At 40.3% G+C, this 19,683-nt stretch overlaps 1 protein-coding gene across 2 annotated transcripts in view; it reads right to left on the minus strand.

Moving 5' to 3' along the window:
- Positions 1-19,683, minus strand: part of LOC141797047 (chemokine-like protein TAFA-5) — a 97,936-nt gene that overhangs the window by 16,508 nt on the left and 61,745 nt on the right. For both annotated transcript variants that reach the window (XR_012598918.1, XM_074678439.1), the window contains exon 3: positions 14,732-14,859. Coding sequence is in view for 1 of the 2 variants with exons in the window: in XM_074678439.1 (XP_074534540.1) it covers positions 14,732-14,859 (128 nt within the window). In the remaining variant the exon portion in view is untranslated. The remainder of the gene's footprint in view (positions 1-14,731; positions 14,860-19,683) is intronic.

Below are 19,683 nucleotides of genomic sequence, written 5' to 3' on the forward strand. Positions count from 1 at the left end.
TTGCTGATTTTATGTTTTTTATGTCTGGTCCTCATGGTCTCTTTTTAGGCTGCAGGGTTCTTGTATTGTCTGGGTTCCTATTAAGTACTATAAATTATGGAAAGGACCTTTTCACCTCATGTCTTTTTGCATTGTCTCTCTCTGTTAGTCTTGATTTAAGCTGTGCTTTTGTTTATACTTCACTGTCCTCATTGTTTGTTTGTGTTTTATTATTTTGTGCTGAATGCTCGTCAAAGCACTTTGTAAACTATGTTTTTTAAAGTGCTATACAAATAATTAATTAAATAATTGTTCGAACTGAGTCTTGTTGAGGCTCAAATATAACAATTACATGCAAAATGATGCTGAACCATCTTATGGCATGACGCTCCTATCTGTCTCAGGATACATGAGGCTCAAATCCCAACAATCGCAGGCCATTAAAGGCTTATATTTGCCAGATGAACAACATTTTTTACATAACTCATACAGTGAGGATGTAGCCAGATACAGTTTTAAACAAATAGGATTAGTAACATATGAATATAAGAGGGTAACTTTGTAAACTCTGAATGTACTTGAAAGGGCTGCTAATGATCCAAGTAGGGTCAAAGTGTTGCCGTAGCGGCATGAAGCAAGCTTAGAGAAGTTCTTATTCATCACAGGAACAAAGTAAACTCAGAGCTCCGCAGCCAGCAGAGGAGGAAAGGAGGTGAAGGTGAAAGGCCTCATGACACGTCTAGAATAAAACATGAAACAGCACTTTGGCTGGAAAAAGTTAGAGAGAAGGCCGCGATGCACCACGTCTGCCTCCTGTTGTACCAAACCGGCGAGCAAAACAAACCTTCAGGTCAGAAAAGTGCGAGTGTTCAGATGAACCACAGTGAAGCGAGAAAAAACAAGGGTCAGAGACGAGGCTAAACCCAAACACAACCACAAAGTTGATTCATACGGCTGTCAAAAACCAAACGCTGCTTATATAAAATGTTTTTTTTTTTTGTATTTTCTGTAGAAGCTAGTTGTGAAATATGTTGTTTTGGCTGAAAGAAGTAAGAAGGATGGTGCAACTATTTCTCCACATTACCTTTTATTGTCTTTCTGAAAGAGTATAACTCTTTCCAAAGAATCAAAATAACAGAAACTTTCCTAACTGGAAAAATGACTTAAGCACATACAGATAAAATTACACCTACAGATAAAAAAGCCCAGATATCAGAAATCATGCAACATATTCACAAAATTAGTTGTTGTAATAAGTACAACGCCTTTATATTGATGGATTATGTCACTTTTTTTTGGTCAGAATGAGCTCATGAAACCCTCACAGATCAGATGTAAAAAAAAACTGTCAGAGCTGTTGGTGTGCGTCTGGACATCTTCAAACACTCTCCATCTCCTGCCGTCGACTTCACAAAAGCAGCTGCAGGACGTGCAGTTTACACCTGCGTTCTGATTGGCTCCGGCACCATCCAGATGACCCAATGGGATCAATTACAGGAAGAGGATCAGAAGGCAGCACCTGTCACGCATCGCTCTCTCCTGACCCACAATGGGAGAGTTTTTAATTCACAGCCAGGTGTTTAAACAAGTGGGTAACAGAGCCGAGGAGGAACACGGGGAATGAGGAGAGACTCAGAGACATGTGGACTTATGCTGCACGTACCCAGTCTCTCTTTTTGGTCTGTTTCTGCCAATTTGGTCCATGTTAAAGGGAGATGTTGAAGACTTAAATCGATATTTGAGTGCCTCGTGACATCTGCTTGGTTCAAATCCCAAATCAGACAGGAACTTTTCTGTGTGAATCAGAAGCAGTACCAAGTACTTTTGTGTACACAAGGAATTTGACTTGGTTTATTGGTGCGAACAATTAACAAAGACAGGTAGACCTGGTCAAGACGATCTGCTGCAGTTCAAATGTGATTTAAGGGACTTTGAACGTGGCATGGTTGTTGGTGCCGGACGGGCTGGTCTGAGTATTTCAGAAACTGCTGATCTACTGGGATTTTAACCCACAACCATCTCTAGGGTTTACAGAGAATGGAGCATCTCTGAACACACAACACGTCCAACGTTGAGGCAGATGGGCTACAGCAGCAGAAGACCACACCGGGTGACCCTCCTGTCAGCTAAGAACAGGAAACTGAGGCTACAATTCACACAGCAACACCAAAACTGGACAATAGAAGATTGGAAAAACGTTGCCTGGTCTGATGAGTCTGGATTTCTGCTCCACATTCAGATGGTAGGGTCAGAATTTGGCCTCAACATCATGAAAGCATGGATCCATCCTGCCTTGTATCAACGGTTCAGGCTGCTGCTGCTGGTGTAATGGTGTGGGGGATATTTTCTTGGCTCACTTTGGGCCCCTTAGTACCAACTGAGCATGGTTTAAAGTCCACAGCCTACCTGAGTATTGTTGCTGACCATGTCCATCCCTTTATGAGCACAGTGTACCCATCTTCTGATGGCCACTTCCAGCAGGATAACGCTCCATGTCATAAAGCTAGAATCATCTCAGACTGCTTTCTTCAACATGACAATGAGTTCCCTGTACTCAAATGTCCTCCACAGTCCCCAGATCTCAATCCGATAGAGCACCTTTGGGATGTGGTGGAACGGGAGATTCTCATCATGGATGTTCAGACGACAAATCTGCAGCAACTGTGTGATGCTATCATGACAATATGGTCCAACCCGGTACTAGTAAGGTGTACCTAATAAAGTGGCCAGTGAGTGTAAAATGTAAATGGGTTCTCTTTCTGGATACCCAGCCTCCTTACACACACTCATCAGGTTGACTGGTCACTCTAAATTTCTTGTCAGTATGAGTGTGTGATGGTTGTCTGTGTCTGCGTGTTAGCCTGTGATAGGCTGGTGAACTGTCCAGGGTGTGACCTGCAGTGTCAGGATGGATGGGGTGATACCTCCCTTAGACAGAACCTTGTGCTTTTTTGAAACAAAAATTTCACCCACTCCTTTGAATCACCTCCCTCAATGCATCCTTGATCCCATCCCCTTCACTCTCATAAAGCCCGCCTCCTGACCATCACCCCACTGAAATCATAATTTCATCCCTCAGCTCTGGATTTATGCCACAACCTCTCAAACTTGCTGTCTTATCTCACCCATCCTCAACAGACCTGGACTTGACCCTGCCACCATGTCCAATTTCCGGTCCATCTGTGTCTCCTCCCAAAACACTGCCCACCTCACCTCCAACGATCTGTTCGAACCATTTCACACCGAAACAGCCAGAGAGAGCTGACAACCTCCTCCTCTCTGCAGACTCTGACCAGCTCAACATCCTCATCCTACTGGACTCCATAGCTCCTGGTCATTATCACTGGCACCTCCCCCCTTCTGGTTACAATCATAGACTGTATATACAGTGGACAACGTGGCTTTGCCATTTATCATTGTACGGTTTTGAAGCCAAAATACCCCCGTCACAGGCGCAGCTCTTGTGCAGCCAGGGTCTGCGCAGCAGAGACTATGAGGAAGAGAGAATCTGAGTGGAGCCAGGTGACAAAAATAATATATATTTTTTCTTTTGAGAGTCTAATATCTTCTTCTCTCTCCCTTCCGACACATTTTACAATCTGCCCAAAAATACACAAGAACGGCAGCTGTCAATCTTCGTTAAATGTGACATACAGCCTAGTTTTAGCCTCTTATAACTAAAAAAAATCAAAACTTTTTAGAAAAATGTGGACCTGAGTACAAGATAGCAAAACAATATCTTCAAAACAGGTGTGAGAAACATTTCTATGAGGTGTATTAATTTTTTAAAGTTTGACCACAGCCTATCTGGAATGACTGGGGAGATGGATTTCTTGACCTATACTGCAGCCAGACACCAGGGGGAGCAGTTTTTGTGGTAGCCTCACTTTGAGCCAAGCAAGATGATGCCTTTTTTTTTTTTTTTTTTTTTACAGTCTATGGTCACAATCATACTCCGTAAACAGACAACATTAACAAATTGTCACCCTATTAAAATAATGGCCCAAGTCATTTTTTGAGGAAAATGAGTTTTTGGCTTAAATCATCTCTTGATAGTGCTGGCTATCGCAGCTTAAATTGCTTAAATCTTTATCTTAAAGGAACATGCTCTTAAAACCCCCAATAGGAAAATGACCTAAGTCAAGAGGGTGACCGATGCCATTTTTTTTCTAGCCCAAGTCAAAATTTTGGACAATTTGGGATAAAATGTGTGACTTGGTGATGATGGCGGCTGCTTCAAGAAGAAACAGTAACTTAAGTGCAGAAGAAGCTGTAAACATGATTTTTGAATCAGTTTATACCGATGAGTGATTAGGTTCACTAGCATAAGGCTGGGGTATGATGTTGTGGAGTAAATAAAGCCCTGTTTCCACCAAGCGGTTCAGTTCGGTTTATCCCGGCACGGCACACGTTGTACAGCGTTTCCACTGTCTGATCCTGGGACAGATCCCCAAATAACTGAGATGAGCCGTCCCATTTTTTGGCACCCTTCAGTAGGGGTGCCAGACTTAACCGATCTGATCTCGGAAGGTGGAGCTACAACACCGCAGACCATTGATTGATCAAAAGAATCATCACTTACTGTGCGACAGCGGCTGCATTTCTCCTGGCGGCACAGTAAGTGATGTCTTAAACAAAGCTTGATTGTTCTTTTTATCAAAGAGCTACATGCCAATCACAGAGAGGACGAAATGCTGCATGTCCTTCATCTATGCTCTTTGTTTACTGTGTCGCGTTTTTCTTCTTTGTTGGATTTATTAGCGGGGAACACTGTCTTGGGCTGCTATGGCGTCATGCTATTATTTAACAGATGCGGCTTTCGGCATCCGGCATGGTTGGCTGTGGAAACGCAAACAGGATCAGGCTTAACCGTACTGAACTGAACCGGACTGCTTGGTGGAAACGTGACTTTAGTCTAAATTTCACAAGTTATCCTTCTAACTAGCTACCTATTTCTGGCAAGCCCACTTATTTCTGTGACCAAACATACGTGAGCACAAGGCAATAATACCCCTCAAAGTTTTTAAAATCCAAAAAGTTTTTTTGCTTTTTGGTAGGAGATGTATGAGTATGCCTACCAGGTGTATGACTGACCGACAAAAAACAACAAAGACAGGGGCTGCCTCCTGACCAGTTTGATTTACCTGACATTTGTTTAATTTAACTAAGGGTGGTTTCAGTTTTGAGTTTGCTCTATGGAATGAAAGGACAGTTTAAGTCAGGTATTAAGTTGCCTCAGTCACTTTATTCTTTAATGTTACGTGATTGTCACACAGTGTTCTCTGCACGTCAACAGTCATTCACTGTGAAGGCCTTTTTGATTGAAAGATAAACACATATCATGTGCTCTGTATTTGGTCAAGTTTTTTGTGTTTCCCCAAAAACTTGAAAAAATGACTTAAGCCACTGTTTCAATAGGGTGACGATGAGCTCCAGTGTCCTTCTGTCACAGAGCGTCCCCCAGGGTTCGACCGGAGGTAGCTCTAAACATACCCTTGTTGATAAATCAAATCTCATCTTGTGCTTTTGTCCTTGGAAAAGTAAAGTAGCCCATTTTAAACTGCCTGATCCAGCTATTACTGCAGCTTGACCTTACCGTGCATGCAAACACAAGATAAAGATCCAGGTATGAAAGCCTCTTCTTCCTGTTTGGTAAAGTGATTAGTTTCCATTTAGACATGAACACAAAGAGTAGTAAAAAGTGCAGTAAAACAAGAGCATCAGAATCAGTGAATTATGAACCAGCATTAATTAAAGATCAGAACTGTCTGCAGCTCATTAGCACCATCTCAATAAACAAAGAAACAACAACAAAGAAATAAAATCAGCGACAGACGGCGAGCTGAGCAGCTCTGTTTGTTTGTTACACATCAGTTTAAATCACATTACTGCTCCACAACAACAGCAAATACAGTCCTCACTTATCAGAGGTGTGTATGTTTGTGTGTGTGTGTGTTATCTGCTGTTTCCCTGACAAACACTGCAGCTGGGAGTAAAGTGGAAAGCAGGCGGCCTTGTTTCTAACATAATTGCTTTATGATGAATTACAGCTTGTGATGAGAAACAAAGAGCTGCGTTTCTATTTATTTCTCCACCAAAGCAAAAACAAGCCAGAAGTCGTCTCATTAATATCACCGAGCCACAGCTCCTTCAAATGTTAAAGAGAGCTTTAAAGTTAATTTTAAATTTATGGAATAAAAGAGATGCTTAGAGTCCTCTAGAGACACAACAGTCCGGCTCTTAAACACAGATGGTGTCTTCAGAGAATTCACGTCCTGTGTTACTTCTGCAAGTTTTAATGAAGGACAGATTGGTTTGTTTGGTTAACGTCATCAAATCAACAGTTTTTAATATCACTGAAATGATTCACCACAAGTGCAATGAAGAGAAAAAAGCATTACATTTGCAAGTTCAGGTACCGTGAGCTGTTAAACATGTCTGCGTTCATAACTACGGTGGCTGACGAGGGCAGACGATCTGCAACAGTCTACAAAGTCCTGTACTCATGGTGGATTAAGATAAGACCCCTTATCTTGTCTTGATATTGGGTTTCTGCTAATAAAATTTTATTAACATTTACGTGTCTAGACCTGTAAATGTTTTTGTAAAGTGTCTTGAGATAACGTTAATTATGATTTGGCACTATACAAATAAAGATTGATTGATTGATTGATGACCCCCATCAGACGGAGCAAGTTGTGTGTGTTTTAAAGACAAAGCAACATTTCTGCGTTTTCAAATGAGAAAATGTAAAAAGCAGACACACTCTATGATCAAATCAAAACTAGAAGAAAAACAATGACTTAAAACATACTCCAAATACAGAAATGAGGCAAGGCAAACTACATCAGCAAAACAAAAGCAGAAGTAATCCAGGCCTGAAGGGGGCGCTGGGTGACATAGCTGTAATTTTGACTTTGGTGTGTATTTTTTAAAAATGCAGCGTTTTTGTGTGCATCTAATTTATCTTGATAAAAGACGGTCTTGCTCTTATAGATTTTTTTTTTTTGCCTGTAACTGTTTATAGCAGGGCTGTAAAATTTGGGGCCCAAGGGCTAAAGTTGGCCGTCCCCCGCCAGGGATTTTTTTTCGGCCCACTGCCCATGTTAGAATTTTTATTTTATATATATATATATATATATATATATATATATATATATATATATATATATATATATATATATATATATATATATATATATATATACACACTTAACTATCATAATTATTTTCCACTGTCAGCAGCCTGAATTTCTCATTCATCGGTCATTAATGTTGCACTTCCCTTCCTGACCAGTCAGTCCATGACCAGAGAGTAAGAAGATTCAGGTTCATGGCTGGGATGGACCATATGAAGCGGTGGTACTCTGACAAGAAAGAGTTTAAAAATAGTTGGGAACATGAGTATTTTTTTTTTTTTACAGAAATTGATTCCACAGCGGTATGCCTATTATGTAGGCAGAAAGTCGCTGTTTTAAAATTGAATAATCTACGCAAATATTTGTAATACAGTAGGTACTGGTGTCCAGTTTTATACCTACTTCTTGTTTTAAAAGGGTGGAAAATGCAATATTTGGTTTCATAAGAGCATGTTGTGTCCCATGTTGTTCAGGTTATGTTCCACTAAATGTCTTTGAAGACATAGGCCTGGAATTTGTGCCATATGGATGTTCAGTAGTTTCATGCTGGGAAATACAGGAAAGAAAAGTGTTTTCATTTTCAAAATTACTTGTATGAGTATTTATTTTGCAGGCATATTTAATATCATGCATTGTAACATAAATGTTTAGTTTTGGCTCGCCACCCTCCACTCGGATTCTTTTTTTGGCCCTTCAATGGATTTGGGCACCCCTGGTTCATAGTATCATCCTGTTGGCTAATAAAATTCTGTTAATATTCCCGCCTTTTAACAGATACTAATTTAGGCTTATTTACTGACACTTTCAGATACTGAGGGACCCCTCCCAACGTACTTGAAAGTGAAGTGTTCACCCAAGTTTGTCACAACCCATCTGGAATGACTGGGGAGACAGACCTATTTTTTGAGCTATACTGCAGCCAGCCACCAGGGGGAGCAGTTTTTGTAGCGACCTTGCTTCGAGCCAAGCAGGATGACTTCCATTTTCCTTACAGTCTATGTTGCTGACTTTATGTGACTATGACAGACTCCAGTTTGTGCGAGGATGAGGTAAAGAGGCAGGTCTTTAGTCTCTTCCCAGACAGCTACAAGGCGCCCATCTATCAGTCCAGTCAGCCATGGCCTTATGAGAAAAATTCATTTTTATTTTTTTAAAGCGTTTGCTGATAAAATTAGCTAACGTTTCTGAGTGGAGTTTTATGTTAAAGTGTTTTGTTTCCTGAAAAGAAGGCAGCATCCATCTACAACACTGCATCCTTCAAAAACAGCCCGACTATCTCCGAGCAGAGACATCAGAGAGTATGAAGGAGCTCTGTGAAATCCTCATCCTCTGCGTGCATCACAATCAGCCCCTCTACACATTCTGTACATCGCGCTGCCTGTAAACCTCCTCAGGGCTAATTAAACGTCATTTGTTCCTCTGATCCAGCTCTCGTAGCTTTAATGAACGCTGACTCCTCTCCTCGTGTAAACACAGCCGAGTTTGTGTCGGTCCGCCCACTCAGCGCTGCGTCTCTCTGATTTAATTTGCCTTACAGCGAGGCAATCAGATCCGCTGTCCTTCATTAGAGAGGAGCTTGTTTGTGTGAAGCTCCTTTTTAAAAGAATCAGATTTCCTCGTCTATGTGTTCAGGGGTGAGCTGGAGGCAGGGAACGCAACTACACGCCGACATCTCTCAACCAGATGAAGACAAAGGGATCCAGAGTGTTGTTGTGAGAGTTTGAGCCTCAGGAGACTCTCATCAGCAGGAGGAGATTGCTTCTTAGAGGATCCTTGGCTCTGGTTGATGACTGGATTGGTTGTTCCAGGTTTTGGACGTGACTAAAATTACCACCAGTCCTTTGCATCTTAGTGTCACATGCTATGATTGCATGATTTTAATGCTCTTTCTGTCTAAAGGCAGAGTATGTCTAATGAAATGCATGCCTCAAACGCTCATCTCTTCTCCTTTGGTTGTTTCCTTCACTGTGACGCAGAATTTAATCTCCAGGACAACTACGTTACAAGGTTTGAGTCATTTTACGCCAAAAACCAATCAGAAATAACCCAGAAACATCAGATGTTTTCTAAATAACTACATCCGTGCATCACCTGCATACAACCAAGCAGATTAAAGCCTGTTATTCCTCCAAATGATTCATTTTTGAAGCATTTTCTGTGTAGTGATGTTAGGGTAAATGTCTCCACACACATACAGTAAATCTGATATGAGCTGTCCTGCAGTTCTGTGTGTCCGTGTCCTCAGGAGGCCAAGCAGAGACGCTCCGGCGATCTGACTGCGAGTGTCCTCGCTCTGCTGTCCATCTTTAAAACAACAAGTTCCCAGCGGAGGAGGAACTCTCAGACAGAGCAGACAGGAGGAGGGGGCTTTGTTACTGTGCCGACGTGTGGAAGTCAGAGCCGGTTTGACAGACTTCATTATTCAGAGAGCGGACGGACTCGTCTCAAACCAGCCAGCCAGAACGTGCGCGCCAGAGAGAGTGTTGATGCCCGTCAGAGATAACCTGCTGTCTGCAAGTCAGTTTCCTCTGTCTCTCTGCTGAAATCTGGTTTATTTAACACTGTGTAAACTCAGGCCCGCTCATGTGGTTGTTACTGTAATTGAAGAATTAGAGATTTTTTTTTCACCCACAAAAAGCAGAACTTTTAAATATGTCAATTTATATTCTGGAGAAACTTTTACAGACAAGAAATCTTGACATGAAATTGTCAGGACTCACTCACTTTCCTTCCTGAAACTGACAGCTGTCGGTTTCATGGATGTGAATCTGGATTTTTTGGCATTAATGTGAAGTTGGGCTCAATGTGAATGGTTATATTTCGGGAGGTAAATGACCTCTTGGGTTTTGAGTGATGCCACTGCTGGTCTTAGAAACTTCTGGCTTGTTACCTTCATCACTATGAGAGGACATGTGGTTTATCCTACTTCAGTACATCCATTATCAGAAATAGAGGAAGGAGGAAAATTACTTATAACCACCTAAAATTGATGGTCATTGAGTTCACTTGTTGCATGGTTACCTAATTCTTACTTTGATGATTATCTATAAATAAGATGCATAGACGGACTGTTTGTCTGTGAAAAACATAACCCAAAAACTAAGAAAAAGATCTTGATGAAATTTTCAGGAAATGTCAAAAATAGAATAAGGAAGAAGTGATTACATTTTGAAGGTGATCCAGATCACCGTCTGGATCCAGGACTTTTCTAAAGGATTCTTTATCATTGTGAGATTGGGCTGTTTTCACCATATGTGTATATAACTCCACTATAAATGGTCGGATTGCTTTGCACAGAAAATACAAGACAAGGTCACCATAATTTCTGACAGATGTAAAAGTATGATCCAGATCCTGCAATATTCTGGATACTTAGATTGGGATTATGAAATATATACTGCATCATCATATTTTTTACACTGTCAGGTAACAAATGATCGTACAAACCTGCAACTAACACCAAATTGTAGCAGACAGTCTACTGAAAGGGAGTATAACATTAAAGTAGGACTCAAGTGTTGCATGACAATCACAGAGTGATGTGAGTGCTTTTCTAGATTGTTCTATTTTCACATTAATTTCCTGTTTTCACAAAAGCCGTATTTTTCCCCTGGTGTATTTTTTTTTTTTTTTTTTCTCCGTTTCTCAGCTTGCATTTGGAGAGCGCTGCAGACTGTTTTGCACTGTTTTTCATGGTGAAATTCTTGACTTCAGCTGGTACTTTGTTGTAGCAACCTGCTATGTTTACACCACCGTGATCAGCTGGTTCATCCGCCAAACATCTGGAGAATCCCATAGACCGTCTGGTAGGTTTTCCCAGCAATAGTAAGAATGATAAGTTTTGACTCGATCTGCCACCTTTTGCAGGTTTATTGAAGACAGAAACAGTATCAGTATATTACTGTCCTTACACAGCAGTGTGTACACATTTCTGCTCTGCTCTCCGTAACACGCTCAGCCCAGACGAGTACACAGACACACAAACATGTGCACACACACAAACAAACACACCCTGAGAAGACAGAGATTTGGGAAACCACTTAATGACATGCAAAAAAAAACAAAAAAAAAAACAAGTCCTAGCACCATCTCTGTGATGATGTAACATTTGTTCTCCTCTGTACCCTCCTCCCGCTGTCACCAAGGAAATATTGTGAGGGAATACTGATTGCAAACATCACACTTTTTCAAAATAAAAGCAACACATTATTTTTGCATGCCACACATTTTTTCTATTTATATTTCAGTTCATGACTGACCCCGGGTGGGCCAGATAGAGACGCCCGACGGGCTGTATTTTGCCCATGTCTGTCTTAGATAAGCGTTCTTCATCTTGTAGCACAACCAGTGTCCAGGAAAACTTGCTAGTCCAGACAAGTATCTGGTTACTCAGAAACCAGACTTTTAACCTTATCAACAGAGGAGGCAAAAACTATGAGGGAGGAGAGCTGGTGAAAAACAACAGAGGCTTTTGGAGAGAAGATATAAGCTGTGCGTTCCCTCTCTCATTGGCCCTCATTTATCAATCTTGGGAATTGGCGTAGATCTGGGTGTAAAAACAATCCTACAGCAATGTTCCAGTGTGATTTATGAAACGTGCGTACCACGCCTGATCAGCTGTTGATAAATGCGGCGGCTGAAAACAATCGTAATTTACATAACACGCCCCTAAATATTCAAGGTTCAGCTAGCCGAACCCACGGAATTTACGACGTGGAGGAAAGCATTACGGGAAAAAGGGAATTTCACCATGCTGGAAATCGACAACCCCATAGCAACGGAGTTAGAGAGGAAATGACGCCGCGTTGTTTGGCTACTGGAAAAGTAGAGTCAATGGTAAAAAGCTTGTCTGCAAGAAAATCACTGCAGTGATTCAACAGTGTGGATGTGACAAACTAAACTACAGCAGAGTTTTAAACATTTAATTTACACAGCCTTCGTTTATACCTTGATTAATTCGTCTGTGATATTTGACTGTAAGAAGACACAGTATTATTAATTGTTTCCATTAAAGTGATACTCCGGGATGGAACAAGTTGGGTCCTATCACAAGGTTTAGGGCAGAAATTACCCCTACAGCAGTGTTTTTGTGCAGCAGAAGCCCAGGGCGCTCGCACCAAACACCCCCTCCCTGCTCCTCTGCCGGTTTCCTCTGCACTCAGAAGGGGCCATATTTTAGTTGACCAAAAACACAAATAAACGGACTCCCACCAAAAAAATCTGATATCGGTCTGCATTCACGCTTTATTTAGAGAATTTTCAGCGCGTTGCTTTCACACAAAAACACCGCTAAATAAGGCTCTAGTTCTCATCGTGTCTCTTCGTCCTGGCAGACTACCTGCGTTTGTTTATATCTGGCACGCTACGCGCGCGGATACACTAAGCAGCGAGCTCCTCGTAGCCAGCTGTGGCTCTGCAGCGGAGGTAGCACCGTTTTACGACACAATGAGAAATTATGCTCGGGTAGACCGGAGTTTATGATTATTCGTACCACAAGACGAGCACATTGGTTGCGATTTCATGTTAATGAATATCTTTTGTTAATTAATAGTCACTTTTTCACACACAGTTTACATTCATGTATTTTGTGATGTGTGAAATAATAATCTTCACAGTGAATCCTGTAATCAATACAGCTTCCTTACAAAAATTCAGGCTAAAAGTTTGATCAAGAGTGAATGTTCTCTGCAGAGACTATATCATGGAAATGAGAATGGATTAAAAACTGTTAACTAACTCTCCATTTTTATTCTATTTTTTTAAGTACACCGAGAAAGGAATAACATTTTTTATAGGAAGAAACCAGCTTTATAAATTGGAGGAAGAAGAGTGAATGTTAGAAACATTCTTGGTGTTATATCTAATTCAAGGATCTAAACATTAATCTAAGAACATCAGTTTTTCTGTTGAAAATTCTTGCCCTCATGTGATCTAATAGTTATTCTCCACAGATGGATTTTCCTCGCTGCATCACGCTCCCCACTGACATGAAACTTGCGTACACGAACTCAGACCTCGTGTGGGATTTGAACATACCTGACGCCCACGTTCAGATTGATAAATGCCGATGTGCGTGGAAAGGAGCGTACACCCATTTTTCAGGCGTACGCACGTTTGATAAATGAGGGCCAATATGGGCAATGCGAGATCTCTGCTGAAGGCGACAGAGGAGCTAACATGACTGTCCAGGAGTGTGACAGAGTTTGGAGAATGCAGTGTAGTGAGTCTGTATAAAGATATCCCTGATGACCAAGATGTAATACAGTCAACCCAGGGTCAGGTGGGCACGGCCTCAGACAGGAAATGTGTTTTCGGATGAAATGGAGATAATGATCGACTTAAAAGGTCAAAGGTGGGTCGTACTGTGAAAGCAGAGTGTCAGGTAAATCACTCTTATCTGCTCCATCATGTCGAGGCAGCCTCCAAGAGACAAGAAGAGGACTGAGCGCAGCTCAAACGTCTATTTAGAGCAAAGGGAGAAGTGATTGAATTTTGGTCATTAAGGGTCAAAGGTCACCGTGACCTTATGTCCTTCCCATTTCTGTAAGCCTGATACCTTATCATCTCCTATCTGGAGAGACTGTGCAACTGATGGGTGGTAAAATTGCTTCTTCTGCACACAACAAAGGCTCCTGATTGTCATGAATAAGCAAGCAGAATAAGCTGTTTAGCATCGGCAGAGAAGATTTGGCAAATTTGTCACGGGTGCAGCCCACGTACTCAGCTCAGCTTCTCATCCTGGAAATGCATGTTCTATACAAATGTGGCACCATTTAAAAGAGAAATAAACAGGCTTTCTAACGGTGTAAGATTTGTTGCCAAGAAGCAAAGACTACAAAGGAATAATCTACCGAACACAAAGTGCCTTACTTTCTCACTGTTGGCTCTCATTAACGTAATGAGGCTCCACACAAATTTGCATTCGAGGCAAAGAAGTCGTGATTAATTTGCATCCAAAAAAGAGTTTCACATTCAGATCTTAGGATTAATTTCATGAGTTAATGCGTAAATGTTGACAGCTTTTGCAGAAGCATAAACAGGACCAACAAACCCTCCAGAGTAAATTCACCTGCAGGCTTTGAACAGACAGTAGAGCTGCACAGAGAGCTGATAGAGATAATCAGCCTCATCAGATTAACAGAGAGCAAGCAAGCGACTGAGAGCAGGAAGAGTTAAGTGTTTGAGTAAAAAAAAAAAAGAAAAATCATCCGATCTCGAACGAGCTTTGCTTGATGTGATATTATCTGCTGCATGAAGAGGCTTTTGAATCAACTCCATTTAATCAGCTGCTGCGAAGAGATGGTGGCAGATGGATAGAAGAGTGCTCATGGGTTGTAATTATTCAATCAACACACACTTTTACACACACACACGCAGGCTGTGATTTTATTAAGGGCCGGCAGTGTCTTTGTTAAAGGATGTTATTATGTTCTTAAAGGCTAACATCGAAACTGGATCTTCAAATTAAACACACGCAGAGAAAAGAGAGCAATAAAAGAGACTGAAGCTTTTTATCTGTGTGTGAAGACTGAAGATTGAAGACGCGGACATGACCGAGGTCACCCTCTAATCCCCCTCCAAGACACACTTCTGAGGAGTAATCTAGCTCTCACCGTGGTGGTCTTGACTCGGCCTCCTGGTTGCGTGCAGGTCCAGCCCGACTGATTGACCAGGAGATCACAGCCTTCATCATCCAAACACGGAGACATCTCACACCACTGCCGACTCCACACGATGCGAACTGAGGAGAAAGACAAGACACGGACAGATGAGTTTGTTTACCTCCTCTTTTATTTGTTTACATCCTTCGCGACTCACGGCTGAGTCCCTCCGGAGTGTCCTCAAACTTTTACTTCATCTCACATTTTTTACTGTTGAAGACGTTTCAAATAAACATCCTCTCTAGGTTTAATGACTAATTAAAACGTCTCTGCAGCCTGATATGAAACACGGTTATGGTGTACCTGATTTCTTCAGGGAGGTGATTTAACAAACATTTGATGGAAAAACATCTCAAATCCAAAACTAATTTAAAAATGTCTTCAAGGTCGTTGGCAGTGAAATAGCTGCTTTTTCTGATCCCTACAGTCTTTAAATTTTACATTTTAATTCATGCAGATAAAAAATACATCACTGCATTCATATAATATTTAAATATCTTTTGCTAATCTCAGTTTTTAGCTTTGATTTCATTTTAAATCATGTTTTACGCCCCTCTATCCTAAAAGATCGCATTTTCCACAATGATGACTCTTTTTTTTTTCAAAAATGTATGTTGATTTTCTTCAACTTATGTCGTCTTTGGGGTTGAACAGTAAATAAACATCTAAAAAGTATCACAGATTGAATTCAAAGCTCCAAACAGAACTCTTTGTCTGTTTACAGTTCACACCTCTTCATTATTGCATTCAGCTATTTATAAAGAAATAGGACATCCACATAAACACATTTGCATATTGTGGCTCTCTGATTGGCCCACAGAGGAAGAAAAAAGCAGGGTACTGGGGAGATGAAGAGGAGGCAGAGGAGGAGGAGAATACCGAGATGAAGAAACAGTCTAATTGAGCAGGAACAATAATACAGAATCATTTGATGTTTCAAACGCTGATGTCAGAGGCAGAGAGATCCTGGTCTAAGTGGGTCGAGCTCTACAAACCTTTGAGACTACATTCCCCATGATGCATCCTGGTATAACACCTAATTCTAAAAGCCAATCAATTCCATGTTTTAGAGAAGACTTACATCTTTGTAACCTGTTTTAAATTCAGTTTCAGAGCTACAAACCTCCAGGCATAAACTGGGACAACTTTAGCCTCTGACCTTCCAGATAAAAACAGCGAATTAAACCTTAAAAGCTATACATTAGAATGCACAGTTCAGAACAGTTTACAACGGGTGTGTAGTAATGATACCACGAACATAAGATCTGAGCTGTTCTGTCACACAGCAACACAAAGAGAAAAAAAGAATTGGTCTAGAGCAGGGGACTGCAACCTTTACCATCATAAGAGCCATTTTGCCTCAGCTCACCTGGATTAAAGTCATTCAGGAGCCACAAAAACTACAATAAAGACATAACGTGTATAAAATTCTACACAAAATAAAAATCTACTAAAAAATTATTTGAACAAACATTTTTTGTGTTTGTAAAATTGAACATGTGATGTTTTTTTTCTATTTTTAATAAAATAGCAAAAAAATAAATTAAAGAACTGTTATGTCAAAAATTTCAAAAATTTGCAAAATTTATGAAGCTTCCAAAAATTATGAAATTTTAAAAAATTTGGAAAAAAAACGCACATTTTTTCAGAAAATTTTAAAAAATTGCAAAAGTTAAAAATGGAATTTAAATTTTGCAAAAATATAAAAACATTGAATTTAGCAAAACTTAAAAAACATTTTTCTTTATTTGAAAGAATTACCAAAAATTGAAATTCAAAAACTTTGCAAAAATTCTGAAAAATGAGGAAAAAATCTTAAAAATATTTTAAATATAAAAACTGCAAAAATTTGATTGAAATTACTTAAAGAAATACATACAACTTGAAATGTAATACTTTTCCAATAACAGTTTTCAAAACTTTTTTTTTCAATACAAAATTTGTTTGCAACAAAGAGCCACTACAAAGGTGTAAAAGAGCCTCATGAAGCTCCAGAGCCGCAGGTTGCAGACTTTCAGCCTAGAGCTTCTCTTCTTTATCAGTTTTTGTTTTTCCAGGTATATTTGTTGACGTAGACACTGATATTGTAGATGGACATATTTGATGCTCATGATTCCACATAAGGGAGGCTCTGACGCAGAACGGAGCTGTGAAATATTCCTATTTCTACCAAAAACCTGAAGATTATTTTGACCAATCATCTGTTACAAAGAGTACTGAAAGGTGATCAGGCCACACACTCCCCCTGATCACCAGAGGAGGCGAATCGGGTCTTAAATCTGGCTTTAAATCATCTAGTGTGTGGAAAGCCTAATATAGCTTCATTCCTTCATGACCTAAAGTACCAAGTCTGCAGGAGCATGTCTTTACATTTTCACATGCTGAAGTGTCATTGCCAGTGTTGTGAGTGAATGAGTGAAAATATTTTCATGAACAGTGATGAACAGTGTTCAGTTTATAACTCATGAACAGAAACGTGAGTGAAGTTAACCCCTGGGGCAGTGAATGGCTGTTCACAACCCAAGAGGCACCAAAAGATGCCAAGAGATAAAGGGGAGTTGCCGAGAGGTGATGGGAGGTACCGAGAGATGCCCAGCTCTGTGATTTACTGTAATTTACGGCAAGAGAAGTCAGATCTTATACTACTGCACTCTCCATACATTCAGCATGACTCATCCTGCAGACAATTCACACAGAGCGGCTACGATTTTGCCGTCTGTGATGCTTTGACAGCATACAGGGATTCATTTATTAGAGGAATTGGCAGATATGGATCAAAGCACAGAGACTCTGATGGAAAGAAGAACTTGCAGTGAGAAAATAATGTGAACTACTTAATTTTTTGGACCATGAACTAAGTTCAAATTTTTCAAAAATGAACCAGAAACTCACACCAATTTAAATGAACTAGTTCATTTAAATTGGTGTGAGCTGAACTATGAGCTGGCACAACACTGGTTATTGCATGCATCAAACTTTTGCTCTACATCAGTAAAACCCTTAAATCCCAAACTTTAGCTAGAAAAGCACTCAGAGAGCCCAGACCTCCATCAAACATATTGTGATTGTCACCAACACTTTAGTCCTACTTTAATGTTATACTCCCTTTCAGCATACTGTGTCCTACAATTCGGTGTAAGTTGCAGTTTTGTACAATAATTTGTTTCCTGACAGTGTCATTAAATTATGATGACCCAGTACATATTTCATGTTCCAGATCTTAGTATCCAGAATATTGCCAGGATCTGGATCGTACTTTTACATCTGTCAGAAATTATGGTGACCTTGTCTTGTATTGTTTTGCAAAGCAATCCCACCATTTATTGTGGAGTTATATACACATATGGTGAAAATGGCCCTATCTCACATTCATAAAGAATCCTTTAAAAAAGTCCTGGATCCAGATGGTGATCCGGATCACCTTCAAAATTTAACCACTTCCTCCTTATCACATTTTGAATGTTTCCTGAACCTTCTTGGCAGAGGTAATAATGCATAGAGAATGGTTGATATATCTTATCTGGTTTCAAATCTACTTCCAACAAAAACTTAATGAGCAAACTGGAGTGGTGGGTCTACACTGGGCTTGAAAGGGTCAAACTGGGGAATTTGGTGCCAATCTGTCATAAATGGTCTCTACAGGAAACTGGTAAGGAATCCCTCTCTCCATCCAGCTCCCGTCACAGCGCTGGGGCGAGAGCTCACAGCGCTGAGACATTTTTTTGAAAATCGGTTGCACTTGGTTCTTTTGCTCTGTCCAGATTGCTTTGTGAATTTTACATTGAGACTGAGGCAAAGTGGGCTGTATGAGACAAGTTCAAGTTATTTAAGTGTGGTTAAATAATTATTATGTTGATATAATGCTCTGCATAAATGTGTAATTGTTGTTTTTCTGTTGATACAGCTTAAACTTGAGCTTGGTACGGTGCTTGGCTGTAGGTTTTGGAACATACGTGAGTTACCGCGGCATTGGGAGGGAATTGATGGGGGTGTAGCTTGTGTGTAGTTGCGCAGTTCAGTTTAACAATAACCAGCAGTGGAGTCACATGGTTTTTATACCGTGCCCGTGAATTGTAGCATACATAGGATTTTGATTTACTAAAACTTCTGGATATTTTTTGTGTAACTTCTTAAAATAACGTTTTTTTGTGTTTTAAACCAAAAGAAACGTAAAGTGGATCAATGCTTTAAGACACCAGAAGACAAGCGTATACCACGACTATCAGCTATCCAACAGTTTTGACTCCTACATGCGCAAATTAATTTTTCACATTAGTTTCTAAATGATCACGTCACAAACAAAGAATCAAATCTTATCAGACTGTGAGCTTCATGCAGGAAGATTTTTTTATGTTTTAAGAATTTTTGTGTCTCCTTTTGACATGTAAGTTTTCACCACAAATTACATCATCACAAAGATTCCTCTGAAATTCAGGAATCAAGAGTTTGATCCCCCTCTCTGTTGATCTGAACCCAACAGTGGGTATCATAGTTAAAAGAATATTCCACCTTGAGGCTATCTAACACCTTCAAAAACTATCTTTTGATAACAGATTGCTAAAGAAAGACATACAGCTGAAGAGCTTACAAAATTGTCTTCAAAAATCACAACTTAGTGTGTGCTGGTGCCCCACAGCATCCTGCAGGTGGTCTTTTTTGGTCCCTGCCCTCAAACAGCCCGGTTTGACACCATGACTTCAGGCTCAAGGTGAGTCGTTCATCTTCAGGGTTTATTTTGGGGTGTCTTTAGAAAGTTTAGATATGTGTGATCTTGCCAAAAGAGTCTTCCTTTAGAGATGAGGCCTTAATGTGACCTCAGAAGGAATAATCAGTCTCGTCTGGTTTACTTTTGGAGTTATTTTTGGCGTCTGTAACCTCTGCCCTCCGGTTGATGTGAGACGAAG

The sequence above is a fragment of the Halichoeres trimaculatus genome, unplaced genomic scaffold, assembly GCF_033239565.1.
Source record: "Halichoeres trimaculatus isolate MK-OKI-2021-1 unplaced genomic scaffold, fHalTri1.1 fHalTri1_scaffold_10, whole genome shotgun sequence".
Taxonomy (NCBI): domain Eukaryota; kingdom Metazoa; phylum Chordata; class Actinopteri; order Labriformes; family Labridae; genus Halichoeres; species Halichoeres trimaculatus.